The sequence below is a fragment of the Tachyglossus aculeatus genome, chromosome 17 (assembly GCF_015852505.1).
Source record: "Tachyglossus aculeatus isolate mTacAcu1 chromosome 17, mTacAcu1.pri, whole genome shotgun sequence".
Lineage (NCBI taxonomy): Eukaryota > Metazoa > Chordata > Mammalia > Monotremata > Tachyglossidae > Tachyglossus > Tachyglossus aculeatus.
The window spans coordinates 11,803,886-11,823,512 of NC_052082.1; the positions used below are offsets into that span (position 1 = coordinate 11,803,886).

The 19,627-nt window shown below is 45.6% G+C and overlaps 1 protein-coding gene across 1 annotated transcript in view; it reads left to right on the forward strand.

Annotated features, from left to right (window-relative positions):
* ANTXR2 (ANTXR cell adhesion molecule 2) overlaps positions 1 to 19,627 on the forward strand; it is a 168,109-nt gene that overhangs the window by 105,816 nt on the left and 42,666 nt on the right. Inside the window, exons 13-16 of the mRNA XM_038759122.1 lie at positions 2,972 to 3,016; positions 3,966 to 4,058; positions 13,775 to 13,942; positions 15,170 to 15,250. Of these exons, the coding sequence (XP_038615050.1) occupies positions 2,972 to 3,016; positions 3,966 to 4,058; positions 13,775 to 13,942; positions 15,170 to 15,250 (387 nt within the window). The remainder of the gene's footprint in view (positions 1 to 2,971; positions 3,017 to 3,965; positions 4,059 to 13,774; positions 13,943 to 15,169; positions 15,251 to 19,627) is intronic.

Here is a 19,627-nt window from a genome sequence, read left to right on the forward strand (position 1 = left end):
CGGGTGGCTCACAGTTTTAATCCCCATTTTCCAGATGAGGTAACTGAGGCCCAGAGAAGTGAAGTGACTTGCCCAAAGTCACACAACTGGCAATTGGCAGAGCGGGGATATAAACCCGTGACCTCTGACTCCAAAGCCTGGGCTCTTTCCACTGAGCTACGCTGACTTGACCAAGCTCTCACAGCAGACACGCGGTGGAAGCGGGATTAGAACCCACATCCTCTGACTCCTAAGCCTTTGCTCTTGACACTAGGCCATCCTGCTTCTGTCGGCTCCTTGGGTCACGGGGAGCGGGCAGGCCTGCAATCTTGCCGATCTCCCCGTTCTGTGTGAGGGGAACAGGGCTTAATTGTATTTTTAATCACGGTCCCAGACTGGCGTGACTTGCTGCCGCCTGAACCCACAAGTACCCGAGCACCCCTTTTGCGGTTCCCAATCAATCAACCAATCAATCAATCAATCGTATTTATTGAGCGCTTACTGTGTGCAGAGCACTGTACTAAGCGCTTGGGAAGTACAAGTTGGCAACTTATAGAGACAGTCCCTTCCCAACAGTGGGTTCACAGTCTAAAAGGGGGAGACAGAACAAAACCAAACATACTAACAAAATAAAATAAATAGAATAGATATGTACAAGGAAGATTCTTACTTCCCAGTTTACGAGAAGTAAGAAAAAAAATGAAAATAAAAGCTGTCGCCAGCAACAAACGGCAGTTTGTATTCTCCGCTCTTAGCAAGATTTCTCCGTTCGGTCAGCCTTCAGGGTCTTGAATGGAGACTTGCTCCTCCTATTCATTCATTCATCCATTCAGTCGTATTTATTGAGCGCTTACTGTGTGTAAAGCACTGTAATAAGCGCTTGGGAGAGTAGAATATAACAACAGACACATTCCTGCCCACAACGAGCTCACGGTCTAGAGGGGGAGACAGACGTTAATATAAATATTATATATTTATATATATATATATATATATTATAGAGAGAGAAGCAGTGTGGCTCAGTGGAAAGAGCCCGGGCTTTGGAGTCAGAGGCCATGGGTTCAAATCCCAGCTCCGCCAATTGTCAGCTGTGTGACTTTGGGCAAGTCACTTCACTTCTCTGGCCCCATCTGTAAAATGGGGATTAAGACTGTGAGCCCCAAGTGGGACAACCTGATCACCTTGTATCCTCCCCAGCACTTAGAACAGTGCTTTGCATGTAGTAAGCGCTTAATAAATGCCATCATCATTATTATTATTATAAATAAATAAAAATTCTAGACTGTAAGCTCTTTGCGGGCAGGGATTCTGACTACCAACTCTGTTGTATTGTACTCTCCCAAGCGCTTACTACAGTGCTCTGCACACAGTAAGCATTCAGTAAACACCATTGATTGATTGGGGCAGGGGTCATGTCTACCAACTCTGTTGTATTGTACTTTCCCAGGCGGTTAGTATAGTGCTTTGCACCAGGTCACCGCTCAATAAGTAGCATCAGTGGATTGACTGGAGAAAAGATAAGGGAAAAAAAATAACCAGGATTATCCAGGAAGTGGTTACATCAGCCATATTACAAACCTGGTGTAGTCTGTATCCTGTTTATCCATCATCCCAAAAGAAAATGTTTCACATGGAACTGTAAAAGAAAATATTCCACCAATTTGTCACTTTCAGACTGGAAACATAGGAAAATCTTTGGGAGAAAGTTGGATTTTTCCTGACGTTTTCTGTTTTGTTTTTGGGTCTTCAGTGCTCTAAATCTGTCATTTGAATGATACATTCTTTCAACCGATGGGGTGATTTCACTTAATTCATTTAGCAGCAAAGAAAATGCAGTCATCTTAGCTGACTCTTATTCCTGTTTGACAAGAATGACTATTTGTATTTTAACGATGAAAAATAAGGGATTCAAAAGTTGCATTATTTGCTGGAAAAATTTGGGAGATTTGGGCTTTGGGGAAAGTTTCTGACAGTTTTGTCATGGAAAAAGCCCAAGTTAAAACGGGGTTTTGAGCTTATTGCTAAGGAAGTGCATTAAAGAATTAAAATGGATTAAAATGAAACCATAAACGTTTATCTGCCATATGAAAGAGCCCCATCCTAAGTGAATGGATATGCAGTTGTAGTGCTAGAAATGTTTCATTTCATTCTTTAGGTTTTTCCGTGGTTTTAAATGCATGCCAGTATTTGAGAATTTCTGTAGAAGTGGAATTAAATAGAAAAGACCCACCTCTGCCCCATATCCCAGGGAAGAGTAATAGTGCTAAGAGTATTAGTAGAAGCAATAATTGTTGTAGTAATATCCTTTATTGAGCACTCATTAGGTGCAATCACTGTATTAAGTGTTTAGGAAGTTCAAAAGCAAGCAGGTGACATGTTCCCTACTCAGAGGGAGCTTACATTCATTCATTCATTCAATCGTATTTATTGAGCACTTACTGTGTGCAGAGCACTGTATTATGCGCTTGGGAAGTCCAAATTGGCAACATATAGAGACGGTCCCTACCCAACAGTGGGCTCACAGTCTAGAAGGGGGAGACAGAGAACAAAACAAAACATATTAACAGAATAAACTAAATAGAATAAATATGTACAAGTAAAATAAATAGAGTAATAAATCCATACAAACGTATATACATATATACAGGTGCTGTGGGGAAGGGAGGGAGGTAAGGCGGGAGGGAGGAGGGGGAGAGGGGTACTCCTTACAGTCTAACAGAGTAGTAAAAGTACTTACCAACAGAGAAATCAAAATTAATAATTGAGTGTAAAATTGAATAAATGTATAGACATTAAGTGTGAGAGGTGTCTGATGGTTTTATGCAACTGGGGATGCTAGGCAGGAATTTAAGATGATTTACCAGTGGTAGATCCGACTTGCAAGTGACCCTGACCGATTGGTGGGCGAGTGTTGGCGAGTTGTGGTGCTCTGTTGATCTGGGGCAGACCCCCGCTGACCACTGACCATGGATTTCTGGTGCTTTCCCTGCAGGTCATCAAGGACCCCCCTCGACCGCCTCCGCCAGCCCCTAAAGAGGTATGTGGGGCGCTTGAGGGAGGAGGGAATCGGAGTGATCGTTAGACGTTATACCAGAGTTTGACTAGTCACGCTTAGTTTCTCCCGCTAACGCAACGGATATTTGGGCAGGGAAGTTGCCTAGGTCGATTTGTCTTTCTCACTACATCCATGAGCCAGATGGGAGGGAGCCGCAGAGAGTTTGGAGGATGGGATTAGTGTAACATTTCCACAGATCCCATTGACTGTTCCCTCGGATGAGTTTTCAAAAGTCATTTATTTCTAAAAATAGCCAGCTAGGAGAAGTGGTGGCATCTGCCAATCTTTCTTGGCTTTTTTTTTTTTTTCCCAGAGCCCCAGGACTCCGGGAAAGTGAGTTTATATAAAAATGAATCACGTTTTGCAAATGAAACGCAAAACATCGTGCGTCTGAAAAGCGTTTGATAAACGATGGAGTTAACATTTTGCAATGGAAGTGCTTTCAGCTGCCTACCTGGAAATAGCGGCATTTTGCCTCCACTTTCCAAAGGCTCTTTTAAATGATTAATGAAGTGATGCCCAGTCTGAATCTGCCCTCTGTCATCAGTTGAGAGCTGGGGGGTGTATTACTTTGGACTTGGAAGAACTTTCTTCTCGTGGATTGGGGCAGGCGGAGCAGAAACTACTAGGGGAGGGGGTGGGAAAAGAGCAGCCCCCACCATTTTTCAGTAGACGTGAACCTAAATGGAAGTTCCTAGTGGACAGCGATCGTGTCTACCAACTTTGTGGTACTGTCCTTTCCCAAGCGCTTAGTTCAGTGCTCTATGCACAGTAAGTGCTCAATAGATACCACTGATTGATTGCTGAATGAGTCCGATTCCGAGGTTGATGGGTCAGATGGAGTCACACCTTTGCGTCTCGGCAATAACGAAAAGGTAGACTGGTGTTCCGGGAATTCTTTCGATTCACTGTTCGATCCCAATTGTTTCAGGAAGAAGACGATCCTCTGCCGAACAAAAAGTGGCCCACCGTGGACGCGTCCTACTACGGGGGCCGAGGAGTCGGAGGGATTAAAAGAATGGAGGTTGGTCATCCCGGGAAGGGAGTCGGTGTCTCTGAGAGTAAAGGCAGTGCAAAATGGAGAAGCAGCCTGGCTTAGTGGAAAGAGCACGGGCGTGCGAGTCAGATCACCTGGGTCAGCCCGTCAATCGTATTTATTGAGGGCTTACTGTGTGCAGAGCACTGTACTAAGCGCTTGGGTTCTATTCCCGGCTCTGCCAAATGCTTGCTGTGTGAACTTGGGCAAGTCACTTAACTTCTCCATGTCTCAGTTCTCCTGTTCTCCCTCCCACTTATACTGTAAGCCCCATGCCGTGTCCAACCTAATTCACGTGTATCTACCCCAGTGCTCAGAACAGCGTTTGACACATATTCATTTAATCGTATTAATCGAGCACTTACGGTGTGCAAAGCACTGTACTAAGTGTTTGGGGGAGTGCACTATAACAACAAACAGACATTGCCTGCCCACAATGAGCCCACAGTTAGAGGAGGAGACAGATATTAATATACATAAATAATTAAAATTACAGATCTATACATGTGCTACCGGTATATGTTTATATATATATATATATGTGTGTGTGTGTGTGTATGTATGTTTATACCTATTTATTACTCCATTTATTGATTTTATTTGTACATATTTATTTTATTTATTTTAGTTTGTTAATATGTTTTGTTCTCTGTCTCCCCCTTCTAGACTGTGAGCCCACTGTTGGGTAGGGACCATCTCTATATGTTGCCCACTTACACTTCCCAAGCGCTTAGTACAGTGCTCTGCACACAGTAAGCACTCGATAAATACGATCAAATGAATGAATGAAAAATGCTGTGGGGATGGGAGGGAGGATGAATGAAGGGAGCGAGTCAAGGCGATGCAGAAGGGAGTGGGAGAAGAGGAGGGGAGGGCTTAGTCAGGGAAGGCTTCTTGGGGGAGATGTGCCTAACAAATATCATTGAGAAAAAAGAAAAGAAAAAAGAAATGGGCCCGGATCAGCCTCGTGGGTCCCAGGATGAGGCTTCCTGCTTTGCACACAAGGACTTGCCTTGTCCCAGACTTTAGCTCTTGGGATCATTCCTCCAACTGCAATCCGTGTCCTTGAAGAACCAAGTTCGAGAAAGAACAGTGGCATCTTATGCCGCTGAGCTAAGGGGGCAAGAGAGATCAAGAGTCTTTCCGAGAATTTTGGAAGAAGTGACAGTAGAGTGTCAGGCCTTCGGCTCAGAGCCAGCCAAACCCTTTGACAACAGTGACATTGATGGGGCCCCGAGAATGCCCGCCTGAAACAGGGCTTGTGTGGAAACCATGAAAGCCGCGTGTGATCTGATGAGGGGAAAGAGGAAAAAAAGGGGCCTGGTTGGGAAATGACCAGATTCATTTAGGGCTAGGTCAGGAAATTCCAGAATTTTCAGTGGTAGGGAATTAGGGACACAGTCTCACTGGCCTTATCAGCTGAAGGCCCATAGAGAGTGAGGGCAGCCCACTGGAGCAGGTGAGTTGGGAAGATTTGAGAATGCAGAGAAAATTAGGGAAGCAACATCATCGATAGTATTTATTGAGCGCTTATTTATTTATTTATACACTTATATATATATATGTATATTTATATATATATATAATATATTATTTATTTATTAGCATATTTATTGAGCAACATGACCTAATGGAGAGAGCCTGGGCCTAGGAATCAGAGTACTGACTCTGCCACTTGTCTGCCGTGTGACCTTGGGCAAGTCACTGCTCTGTGCCTCAGTGTCCTCATCTGTAAAATGGGGATTCAATCCTACTTCCTCTACTTTGACCCTGAGCCCCATCTGGAACAGGGACTGTGGTCAACCTGATTATCTTGTATTTATCTCAGTGCAGAGTACAGTGCTTGGCAAATAGTAAGCACTTAATACTATTATTATTATTATTTATTTCTATTTTTTAATGGTATTTGTTAAGCGTTTACCATGTACCAGGCACTGTTCTAAGCCCTGGGGTAGATGCAAGCTGATCAGGTTGGGCACAGTTCCTGTCGCACATGGGGCTCACAGTCTTAATCCCATTTTTCGTACGCAGTATCCGACATACAGAGAAGTTAAGTGACTTGCCCTGGTCACACGGGAGACAAGTAACAGATCCAGGATTAGAACCCAGGATTAGGACCATGCACTATCCACCAGGCCATGCTGCTTGCCCACTGTCTTTCAACTTTCACGTGTGTGCTTTTCTTCCCCAAGTGCTCTGCACACTTTAGTGCTTACTGATTGTGAACACTATTCATTCATGCATTCAAATCGTATTTACTGAGCACTTACTGTGTGCAGAGCACTGGACTAAATGCTTGGGAAGTCCAAGTTGGCACCATATAGAGACGGTCCCTACCCAACAATGGGCTCACAGTCAAGAAGGGGGAGACAGACAACAAAACAAAACATGTGGACAGGTGTCAAGTCGTCAGAATAAATAGAAGTAAAGCTAGATGCACATCATTGACAAAATAAATAGAATAGTAAATATGTACAAGTCAAATAGAGTAATAAATCTGTCCAACCATATATACAGGTGCTGTGGGGAGGGGAAGGAGGTAGGTGGGGAAGATGGGGAGGGGGAGCGGAAAAAGGAGGCTCGGTCTGGGAAGGCCTCCTGGAGGAGGTGAGCTCTCAGTAGGGCTTTGAAGAATACTACTATTATTTCTCATGACAGGGGCAGGGCAGGAGTTGAATTCATTCATTCAATCATATTTATTGAGCGCTTACTGTGTGCAGAGCACTGTACTAAGCGCTTGGGAAGTACAAGTCGGCAACATATAGAGACGGTCCCTACCCAACAATGGGCTCACAGTCTAGAAGGGGGAGACAGACAACAAAATAAAACATGTGGACGGGTGGCAAGTCGTCAGAATAAATAGAAGTAAAGCTAGATGCACATCATTGACAAAATAAATAGAATAGTAAATATGTACAAGTCAAATAGAGTAATAAATCTGTACAAACGTATATACAGGTGCTGTGGGGAAGGGGAGAGGAAAAAGGGGGCTCAGTTTGGGAAGGCCTCCTGGAGGAGGTGAGCTCTCAGTAGGGCTTTGAAGAATACTACTATTATTTCTTATGACTGGGGCAGGGCAGGAGCTGAATGAAACAGGCTGGACAGCACAGTTGCAAGAGTGGAGACCAGTGAGCAAAGTCTCAGAGAACCAGAAGGCTCCAGTTGGAGTCATAATAGGGTATTTATTGAGCACCTGCTATGTGTCTAGCACTGTACTGAGTTCTGGGTGACTATATGGTTCCCCTCCCACCAGGGTCTCATAATATCGGCCCGGGAAGGACAGAGAAATTAACTGTAGACAAAGTACAGATAATAGGAGGCCTTACGAATCGTTAGCAAGGGGGAAGAGAATAGTACCACTTGCAGCTGACAAGTGGTGGAGTCGGGATTCGAACTCATGACCTCTGACTCCAAAGCCCGGGCTCTTTCCACTAAGCCACGCTGATTGTTCTCTCCCAAGCTCTTTGTACAGTGCTCTGCACACAGTAATAATAATAACAATAGCAATGGCATTTATTAAGCGCTTACTATGTGCAAAGCACATGTCTATCAGCTTTGTTGCATTGTACTCTCTGAAGAGCTTAGTACAGTGCTTTTCACACTATAAGCACTCAATAAATAAGATTAAGTATTCAGTAAATACCACTGATGATGATTCATTCATTCATTTATTCAATCATATTTATTGAGCTCTTACTGTGTGCAGAGCACCGTACTAAGCGCTTGGGATGTACAAGTTGGCAACATATAGAGACGGTCCCTACCCAACAGCGGGCTCACGGTCTAGAAGATCACCTTACCATGCACTGGAGACAGTTCATTCATTCAGTCAGTCATATTTATTGAGCTCTTACTGTGTGTGCTTGGGAGAGTACAGTACAACAATAAACAGACACATCCCCTGCCCACAAGGAGCTTACAGTCTAATAATAATAATACTAATTGTTAAGTGCCTATTATGTGCCGGGAACCGTACTAGGCGCTGAGGTTTAAAGCCCAGCATGCTTTTTCCCACTCCAGGTAGTCCTCGGTTTCAAACCACTGCAGCTGCCCCAACATTTCAGCATTTCCAAGGCTTTAGAAAGGCAAAACAAGCCCCCTGGGTTTTCTAGTCTTTACGTGTTTTCCCCCATTTGGATGTCTGAAAATATTGTCTGGTATTGAGGCCCCCTGGGAAGGTCCCTTAGACCACTAGGAGACCATTTAGCTCCCGGGAACTGCCCCACTGCTGGTTTCCCTCAGATTCCCTCCTTCCCCGACAACGACCTCCCTTCCTGGCACAAATCCCTTCCTTTCAAGCCTCATGGTGACGGCAGCTGGCTGTTGAGCCGGATGCAGGAAGCCCGGTCCCTCCCACCCCCGACCCGAGAGTCAGCCCACAGATGCGCACTCTCCCCCACGGTCCGGCTCCCCCGTCTCAGTCGTGGTTCCCGTATTTCCCGGTGAAACTGCCCCCTGTGACCCTGCCCCCCAACCCTCCCAGGTTGTGGGGTCTGTCGGGTGCGGTCTCGCCATTTCCAACGGAAACCCAGCAGGCTGGACAGAGCCCAGGGTCCGAGCTGAGGCCTTTCGTCGTGGCTCAGTGGAAAGAGCCCGGGCTTTGGAGTCAGTGGTCAGGGGTTCAAATCCCGGCTCTGCCAATTGTCAGCTGGGTGACTTTGGGCAAATCACTTCACTTATCTCAGTTCCCTCACCTGTAAAATGGGGATGAAGACTGTGAGCCGCCCGTGGGACAACCTGATCACCTTGTAACCTCCCCGGCGCTTAGAACAGTGCTTTGCACATAGTAAGCGCTTAATAAATGCCATCATTATTATTATTATTATTTCATTTTCCTGCCCTCTTCCTCCTCCAGCCGAGAGCTGGGTAGGCCGAGTGAACACGCAGCTGTTGACGTTTGACACAGACACCCTACAGATACCTCGCTGGTGTCTTGTGGGATGGACGCCCGTGAGGGCGGGTCGGTCTGGGTCTGTAGATTGCTGAAGTGGGGGTTATGCCTTTCCTGGATTCACCCCAGAAGGAATCAACTGGTCATCTCATCAGTGGAGGTCATGTGCTTGGCCAGTAGGGAGTGCCCATTGGTTCATTCATTCATTCATTCATTCAGTCATATTTATTGAGCGCTTACTGTGTGCAGAGCACTGGACTGAGCGCTTGGGAAGTACAAGTCAGCAACATAGAGAGACGGTCCCTACCCAGTAACAGGCTCACAGTCTAGAAGGGGGAGACAGACAACACATTCAATGGAATTCATTCATTCAATCATATTTATTGAGCGCTTACAGTGTGCAGAGCACTGGACTGAGCGCTTGGGAAGTACAAGTCGGCAACATAGAGAGATGGTCCCTACCCAGTAATGGGCTCACAGTCTAGAAGGGGGAGACAGACAACACATTCAATCGAATTTATTCATTCATTCAATCGTATTGAGCGCTTACAGTGTGCAGAGCACTGGACTGAGCGCTTGGGAAGTACAAGTCGGCAACGTAGAGAGACGGTCCCTACCCAACAACGGGCTCTTATTGAGCACTTACTGTGTGCACTTGGCTGAGTACAATATAACAACATACACATTCCTGCCCAGAACAAGCTCATAGTCTAGAGGGGGAGACAGACATTAACATAAATGAATAAATAAATTACAGATATATGCAGATATATACATGTGTGCTTGTACTGCCCAAGCGCTTAATACAGTGCTCTGCACACAGTAAGTGCTCAGTAAATACGATTGAATGAATGAATGAATGCTATGGGGCTGGGAGGGAGGATGAATGAAGGAGCAAGTAAGAGCGATGCAGAAGGAAGTGGGAGAAGAAGAGAGAAGGGCTTAGTCAGGGAAGGCTTCTTGGAGGAGATGGGCCTTCATTGGTTGTCCTATGACCGGTGGGAGATCACGTCGGCAAACTGGGCTGATTCCTCAGTTCCCAATCCCTAAGCTTCCCGCCTTCACTTTCCCCGTGGGAACTGGTGAATCAGGGCAGGAAGCTCAGTGAGGAAATTTCCTGTTCCCTCCTTATCCCAACCCACACCTCAGATGACCACTACCCTCAGCCCAACCCAGTGATTGGGGAGAGGAACCTGAACCTCTATTTTTTCCCATGGTGTTTAATAATAGTAAAATAATAATAATAATAATAATAATAATAATAATAATAATAATGACGTTTGTTAAGCACTTACTAGTGCAAAACACTGTTCTAAGCGCTGGGAGGGGTACAAGGTGAACAGGTTGTCCCATGTGGGGCTCACCGTCTTAATCCCCTTTTTCCAGATGAGGTAACCGAGGCCCAGAGAATTGAAGTGACTTGCCCAAAGTCACACAGCTGACAAGCAGCGGAGCCGGGATTAGAACCCATGACCTCTGGCTCCCAAGCCTGTGCTCTTTCCACTGAACCACACTGCTCCTGTGTTAAATGCTGTATTTGTATTTGTATCTGTATTTGTTAAATGCTTACTATAACTGTGATACTTTTTCATATTTACTGTGTGTCAAGCACAGGATCTTTAAGCAGTGGGATAGATAGAATTATTAAGTGCTTTCTATGCGTCAAGCACCTTTCTAAGTACTGGGGTAGATACAAGACAGTCAGATTGAACACAATCCCTGTCCCACATAATAATAATAATGATGGCATTTATTAAGCGCTTACTTTGTGCAAAGCACTGTTCTAAGCACCAGGGAGGTTACAAGGTGATCAGTTTGTCCCACACAGGGCTCACAGTCTTAATCCCCATTTGACAGATGAGGTAACTGAGGCACAGAGAAGTGAAGTGACTTGCCCAAGGCCACACAGCAGACAAGTGGCAGAGCTGGGATTAGAACCCAGGTTCTTTTGATTCCCAGGCCTGTGTTTTATCTACAGGGCCACACTCCTTCTATTTTCTCCTGAAGTCCCTTGCCGAGGTTTGGCAAAGCACGGTGGGTATTCAATAAGGGTTCCTTCCCAAGCGCTTATTACAGTGCTCTGCACACAGTGAGCGCTTAATAAATATGATTGAATGAATGAATGAATGAATGAGGTTGCCAGTGATGGAGATGTTGGCAATATCGAAGGAGAAGCTCCCTCCTCACCTCGCTCACATAGAATTCCCCCTCCTGGGGCCACTTATCCCATCTCCAGGCCTAGCTTTCTGCATACAGAGAAGCAGTGTGGTTCAGTGGACAGAGCACGAGCTTTGGAGGCAGAGGTCATAGGTTCAAATCCCGGCTCCACCACTTGTCAGCTGTGTGACTTTGAGCACAGTCACTTAACTTCTCTGTGCCTCAGTTCCCTCATCTGTAAAATGGGGATTAAGACTGTGAGCCCCCCGTGGGACAACCTGATCACCTTGTAACCTCCCCAGCGCTTAGAACAGTGCTTTGCACATAGTAAATGCTTAATAAAATGCCATCATTATTATTATTATTTTCTAAGATCTCTTGAAGGCCACCTCAGGCCGTCATGTCTTAGTGGCCCGAAATCTGACCTCCCAGTTGAGCGTCAGATTCCCTCCCAAGTTTCAATTTTCCCCCGGGCAAAGGCCCTGATGAGCGAAAGGAGAAGGTCATTCCTCTGGTAAGGAAGCCACCCTCTAGCGCTAAATGGATTAATGGTGTTTAAAACACATTTTAACAACCCCGTAAAAAACACTGTAAAAGTTCCATTGATCAATCTGAAAGCTACGGATACATTTTTAATGAGTCAGCAGGGCCCAGTTGGGAGCGGAAGCCGATGGAATACAGAGTCACAAGTCAGACTGTCAAAATTCTCCCTGTGAGCTAACCCAAAAATCCCAAACCTTTCCTTGGCTTGTGTCCTTGCTGTATTACCCAGATCCTTAGTAATTATAACTGTGATTTTTTTTTTACTCACTTTACTATATGCCAAGCATCAGATCTTTAAGCAGCAGGAGAGGTACAATTATTAAGTGCTTTCCTTGTGTCAAGCACTGTTCTAAGTTCTGGGATAGATATACATTTATTGGGATGGACACAGTCCCTGTCAATCAATCAATCAGTTGTATTTATTGAGTGCTTACTGTGTGCAGAGCACTGTACCAAGCGCTTGGGAAGTACATGTTAGCAACATATAGAGACAGTCCCTACCCAACAGTGGGCTCACAGTCTAGAAGGGGGAGACAGAGAACAAAACCAAACATATTAACAAAATAAAATAAATAGAACAGATATGTACAAGTAAAATAAATAAGTAAATAGAGTAATAAATATGTACAAACATATATACATATATACAGGTGCTGTGGGGAAGGGAAGGAGGTAAGATGGGAGGGATGAAGAGGGGGAGAGGAAGGAAGGGGCTCAGTCCGGGAAGGCCTCCTGGAGGAGGTGAGCTCCCAGTAGGGCCTTGAAGGGAGGAAGAGAGCTAGCTGTGTGACCTTGGTCACTTCACCTCTCTGCCTCTCAGTTACCTCATCTGTAAAATGGGGATTACAGCTGTGAGCCTCATGTAAGACCCGAACTGTGTCCAACCCGATTTACTTGTATCTACTCTAGAGCTTAGTACAGGGGCTGTCCCACATGGGGCTCATAGTCTAAGTAGGAGGGAGGTCGTGTATTTAATCCCCATTTTGCAATTGAGGAAACTGAGGCACAGAGAAGTTAAACGATTTGCCCAGGGTCACACAGCAATCAGTTGGCAGAGCCGATATTAGAAGTCAGGTTGACTTCAAGGCCTGTGGTCTTTCCTGTAGGCCACACTGCTGCAATATAAATAGATCAGGCTTAGTCTGTGTCCCAAACGGGGTTTGCAGTCTTAGTTTGATCATCAGTTTTCTCTTAAAGATTTCTGTCCCTCTTGTCTTTGTTCTGACTTTGGCTCCAATATCTCCTGGTCTCAATGGGGCATCCCAATACAGCGCTTAGAACAGTGCTTGGCTCATAGTAAGCGCTTAACAAATACCATCATTATTATTATTATTACAGCACAGCTTAGAAGAAGCATGGCTTATCAGTTAGAGCATGGGCCTACGAGTCCAAATGACTGCTACATTAATTAATAATAATAATGGCATTTATTAAGCACTTACTATGTGCAAAGCACTGTTCTAAGCGCTGGGGAGGTTACAAGGCTCACAGTCTTAACCCCCGTTTTACAGATGAAGGAACTGAGGCAAGTGAGAAGTTAAGTGATTTGCCCAAGGTCACACAGCAGGCAATTGGCAGAGCCAGGATTTGAACCCATGACCTCTGACTCCAAAGCCTGGGCTCTTTCCACTGAGCCACGCTGCTTCTCTAATTCATTCAGTCATATTTATTGAGCGCTTACTGTGTGCAGAACAGTGTACTAAGTGCTTGGGAAGTACAAGTCAGCAAGATACAGAGACGGTCCCTACCCGACAACGGGCTCACATGTCTGCTGTGTGACCTTGGGTAAGTTATGTCACTTCTCTGGGCCTCAGTTACCTCATCTGTGGATAAGAGTGTGAGCCCCATGTGGGACAGGGACAGTGTTTTAAAACAGTGTTTGGCACAAAGTAAGCGCTTAACAAATACCATTTAAAAACAACAACCCTGAAACTTCTGACTCTCGGGCCCTTGCTGCCTTGCTACCTGATTCAGACAATGTAGGCCAAAGACAAGGCTGCGTCTTTATCCCCAGGATGGGGACATGTGAGAAGACAGCAGGTCACAGCTAGGCTTGAGCCTCCTTGTTGTGCTGCCTTTATCCTCTCAATTTATCCTCTCTTCATTTTTCCAGGTTCGCTGGGGTGACAAGGGTTCCACTGAAGAAGGCGCGAGGTTGGAAAAAGCCAAAAATGCGGTGGTGACTGTCCCCGAAGAGGCAGAAGAATCTTTCAGTCCCAGGCCTCCGAGACCCAAACCCACCTACCAGGCTCCTCAGACAAAGTGGTACACCCCGATTAAGGTACGCGCAGAATTCTTCCCCGGGGACTCTCAGAACCCCCTCCCAGAGTCCCTCCTGATGGACAGCCCCTTCTCTCCAGGGCCTGGGCCTAGCTGCCCTAGTTTTTTTTTTTGATGGCATTTATTAAGCGCTTACTATGTGCAAAGCACTGTTGGAAGCGCTGGGGAGGTTACAAGGTGATCAGTTTGTCCCACAGGGGGCTCACAGTCTTAATCCCCATTTTACAGATGAGGTCACTGAGGCCCAGAGAAGTAAAGTGACTTGCCCAAAATCACACAGCTGATAATTGGCGGAGCCAGGATTTGAACCCATGACCTCTGACTCCAAAGCCCGTGCTCTTTCCTACTGAGCCACGCTGGTGTTTTACAGTTCTTATATCTTCAAGTGAGGGAGTTAGGATTGGAGGTCACCTTCATTCATTCATTCAGTTGCATTTATTGAGCACTTACTGTGTGCAGAGCACTGTATTAAGCGCTTGGAAGAGTACAATACGACAATAAACAGACACATTCCCGGCCCACAGCGAGCTTCTTTAGCCCCTGGAAGGTAGTCATTTGTCCAAGCTTGATCTGGAGTCCCCTCCATGTCACCTTGAAGAGCTTTGGGATCAATTCAGCTCGTACCACAGACAGGCCAAGGCATAGCACTTATAGTAATGTCAAGTACTTAGGAGACAGTAAAGACAAGAGTTTTCAAAACTGATTCTAGTGGAAGTGATTTCAGAACGGGCCTGTGCTTTAGGAAACGTAGGTCCCAGAGGGCAACCACCTACTCTGTTTTTAAAAGTTCTCCTGGGGAGTGTGGGTGTGATGGAGCCTGGCGAGCAACACGTCCTAGGGATGAGTTTACATTTCATCTTGTCCCTCTTCTTTTGGGGTCTCTCCCCAGGAGAGTTGACCCTTACTTGGCCAGAAGGCCGGGAGAAAAGGTGGAGGGGATTGAGGCCGGTTGCTCCAACTGATCTGACTGGGCTGAGCAGTCATGGAGAGGAGAGGTTGGGTACCCAGCCACGCCGACTAACAAGAGCACAGAGATTCCTGCTCCCAGGGGGTCAAAGAGGAGTTAGATGTGTGAGCGTTTCCTGGATCTTGTTCAGCCACTATCACGGCCACCCAAGGATCAGAGCGTAGGGTGAATATTCTGGAAACGCTTCCTGAGATCGGGGCCCCCGTGTTCCTCTGACCCGTGGGCTCTGCTGTTTTTGGCTAATCCAGGCTTTGGTTTCAGGGTCGGCTCGACGCGCTCTGGGCTCTGCTGAGGCGGCAGTATGACCGGGTTTCTCTGATGCGACCGCAGGAAGGAGATGAGGTTTGTCCGGAGGCTGGTGGCGAGGGGGTGGAGGGAAAAAGGAGGGGAAAATGGGTGTGTGAAAACAAGCTTAAGGGACAAGAGTTAGAAAATCCCTGATGACCAGCAATTTGCTATCAGCTCACAAAGGTTGGAAATATGCTTTCAATACAGAGTGTTCTGAAATAGGTCCAGTCAGCTTCTGATTACCGAAAACAGAGAACCAAGTTCAGGAGTCATCCTCTGTGTCCACCCTGTTATCCGACTATCGTCCTCACTTGCGGCCTCCTGCCGTCGTGATGGTGATGGAGTCTTTCGTCAGGGTGGGGCTCACTCTCTGTTCCCTGCAAGTCGTGTTCCCCCTGTCCTTGTATGGGAGGGTCTTGTGGTCATTCGGCCAGTACGAGCCTTCATCTGGTGGGGTTCAGTGAAGGTTTAGCCAAATCACTCAGTTAATTAACGGCATTTGTTGAGTGCTTACTGAGTTCAGAGCACTGTACTAAGCGCTTGGAATTGTACAGTACAACAGAGTTGGTAGACAATGTTCTCTGCCCATAACGAGCTTACAGTCTAGAGGGGGAGACAGGCATTGATATAAATAAATAACTTATGGCTGTGTACATAAGAGCTGTGGAAATCTAACAAGGGTCATCGTTTTCATTTCTCATGTTGAAGTGCCTAAGAATGACACCATAGAAGGATGCTGTCTGGCTGATTCCAACCGGGAACGGTTAAAGGTCCCATGGCCTAACTTCATTCAGTCTGGGAATTCTGTCGGGAACCAGAGCAAATCCATGAGTTTTTCTTGTTAAATTTTCTACTTCATAATACTTTGGTGAAATGCTACACATCATGCTACATTAAGCGGCAAGGCGTAGTGAATAGCATGGCAGGCCTGAGAGTCAGGAGGTCTAATCCCACCTCTGGCACTTGTCTTCTCTGTGACGTTGGGGAAGGCACTTCACTTCTCTGTGCCTCAGTTTCCTCATCTGCAAAATGGGGATTAAGTCTGTGAGCCCCCTGTCCAACCCGATTTGCTTGTATCCACCCCAGCGCTAAGTACAGTGCCTGGCACACAGTAAACGCTTAAATACCAGCATTATTAGCATTATCATTATCTCATTTCTAAGCCGGCCTTTAGTGTGCCGAGATATTGAGGTGTTCCTCCTAAGAACTTTTCCGGGGAGAGGGTAGATTTGTTAGGGGAAAGGTGGATTTGTTAGCTGCTGAGGCTTCGAATACAGCTCTACATCTTGGAAATGGGTTAAATGTGAGGGAGCCCAGTGCTATTTGTTTCCTGCAGCAGCATTCGTGGAAAAGAAAGCAGCAATTTCATCTCCATTAAAGGTTCAGGGGGCGGTTATGACCAACCCCGGGATAAGGCACTTAATGAGTTAGGATGAACGCCATTGCTTTAATGAATTCCGCTCAGAGTGTTCTTCAGCATATAGTTGCAATCACTTCTCAAGATTCAAAACAATTTTATTTTTTGCATCTAACTCCTGCTTTCTTGACAGTAATCTCCCTGTTATCATATTTTTTATTAACACCGGCAATTCACTCTGAGTGCAGGCTTGGTGAGACTTTTCCCAAGTAAGTCATTTGCACAGTGTAGAGGGGAAATGTTTAATATCAGATTGGATCTAACTGAGGACCCTGGAGCTGTATATCTTCTTTGGGAAGCGGTGTCTAGAATAAATACACTTTTCATCCCTGGAGACTTTCTTCTTGGGTTTCAAACACCATCTAGAGGGATGGTCCACGGAACACTACTCGGGGCAGGTTTGGTCAAACGTTACGAAATGTCTCTTTATATATGCAGAAAGGAATAGAGCTTTTAAAATCCCTGCTGGAAAAATGTCATTTAAGCATCCATGCCTAGGTCAACACAGGTCCCACCAGATTCATTTCTTGAGGAGGAAGATTTGGCTAAACCTGAAGTGACTGGTCATCCTGTACATACTTGGTGACCTGTGGAGAATGCTGTGGGGATTTGGGCTTATATGAGTTTTGGTCAGCCTAGGGGAAGTGCTCTATCTAGGTGAACAGAGACGTCAAATGGGGATGATGATGATGATGGTATTTAAGTGCTTATTATTATTATTATTATTATTATTATTATTATTATTGACCATATCCATCGAACGCTTAACACTTGCAAAGCACTGTACTAAGCACTTAGGAGAGTACAATATGGCATTAGACACATTCCCTGCCCACAATGAGCTCACAGCCTTATTCTGTGCCTTAGTATTGGAGTCCAGATTACAGATCAGAGGGTTTTCTCTGCCCTAGAGAAACAAAGTGGCCTAGAAAAGTAGTGGAAAGACTGCGGGCCTCAGAGTCAGAGGACTTGAGTTCTAATCCCGACTCTGCCACATATCGTGACCTTGGGCAAGTCACTTCATTTCTCTGTACCACAGTTCCCCCATCTGCAAAGTGGGGATTCAGTACCTGTTCTCTCTAGCTTCTACTTAGACTGTGAGCCCCATGCGGGACCTGAGAGAAGCAGCGTGGCTCAGTGGGAAAAGCGCGGGATTTGGAGTCAGAGGTCATGGGTTTAAGTCCTGGCTCCGCCACTTGTCAGCTGTGTGACTTTGGGCAAGTCACTTAACTTCTCTGGGCCTCAGTGACATCATCTGTAAAATGGGGATTAAGACTGTGAGCCCCCCAGGGGACAACCTGATCACCTTGTAACCTCCCCAGTGCTTAGAACAGTGCTTTGCACATAGTAAGTACTTAACAAATGCCATTATTATTATTAGTAGTAGTATTATTATTTTCTTGTATCCACCCCAGTGCTTAGTACAATACTTGGCACAGAGCAAACGCTTAACAAATACCGTTATTATTATTATTATTATTACTATAATTCTCTTTTAGGTCAAATCTAGACCTGATTGAACTGTGCTCATTAAGACATTTAGTCCTCGACCACAGGGTGTTTGACAAGCAATGTGGTATTTTGGCAGGAGGATTTTTGTGCGTTAGCATTGCGCGTGTTCTTAATGGGGCCCACCGTTTTATAGATGTAGAAAATCAATCTCCATCCCTAAATCTGTAGTTCCTTTTTATTAGGTAGAGAGCTATCATCATAACCCAGTGGTTGGGATTCAAGACGAGTCGACGCGGATGTGTTTCCCTCTGCATAATTTCCAGGCCCCCTCCCCTGGGGTAACACTGAGATCACTGCTCTTCCTTGTTACTTTTGATGGTTTAGCTTCCCATTAGCGGTTGGTTGCTGGTTTCCTCCTTCACTCTGTAGCAGCGGCAGGTGGGTCTGGAGATGCAGCGTGTGGCTAAAAGGCAGTCACTCAACAGGGGAAAGATGAGAGGTTTCTTTGAGGGTGCATTGATCCTAAACCTGGTTAAAGTCCCAGGAGTTACCTGTCTATCCTCTCCCAATGCTTAGTACAGTGGTCCACACATGGTAGTTGCTTAATAAATGCTAGAGAAGCAGCACATCCTAGCAGATAGAGCACGGACTTGAGAGTCACAAGGACCTGGGTTCTAATCCCGGCTCCACCACTGGTCTGCCGTGTGACCTAAGACAAGTCTCGTCACTTCTCTGGGCCCCAATTCCCTCATCTGTAAAATATGATTGAGATTGTGGGGCAGAGACTGTGACCAACCCAATCATCTTGTATCTACCCCAGTGCCTATAACAGTGCCTAGGAAGCCCTTAACAAATACCATAGTAATTATTATTATTATTACGTATCAATCTGGGCTGGAAGCACAGACCTTGGGGAATATGAGCTAAACCCACCTAAACACAACTCTAGTTGTGCTTCTTAGAAGGAGGGAACACAAACTCTTTGCTCACGGGCCTCAGCCATTTCTAATCTGCCATTCACATGGCGATTCCAAATAGCCAGATGAAATATCTGTGGATCTGTTTTCCCTTTTTGAAAAAAAAGCTACACATGGATTAAACAAATTCTATTTATTAAGGGCTGGTCTGTAGATTCAGCCAGGACCCCGGATGTCCCAAATCCTCTATTTTGCTTTTGGATCTCTGGTGTAAGATGATTGTGTAAAAGCTCAGGGAGGCCGGCAGCTTTTTCTCTCAAAAGCTGTAGGGTTTAATTTGTTCCAGGTTGACTGGCGTTAACTCACAGTCAGTGAACTGGCCCCAGATCTATCCACATTAGGCACTATCACAGGAAAAAAAACACAAAACAAAACATGTATATTTGCATGACTTGAGAAAAGATGGATGTATTTTGAGAATATTAATCATTCAATTAATAGTATTTTTTTCTTAATAATAATAATAAAAAGTCTACTATATGCCAGTGCTATTTGCCAAGCACTGTACTAAGCCTTGGGGAGAAGCAGAATAATAAGGTTGGACACAGATCCAGCCCCACACCATGTTCACAGTCTTAGGGGGAG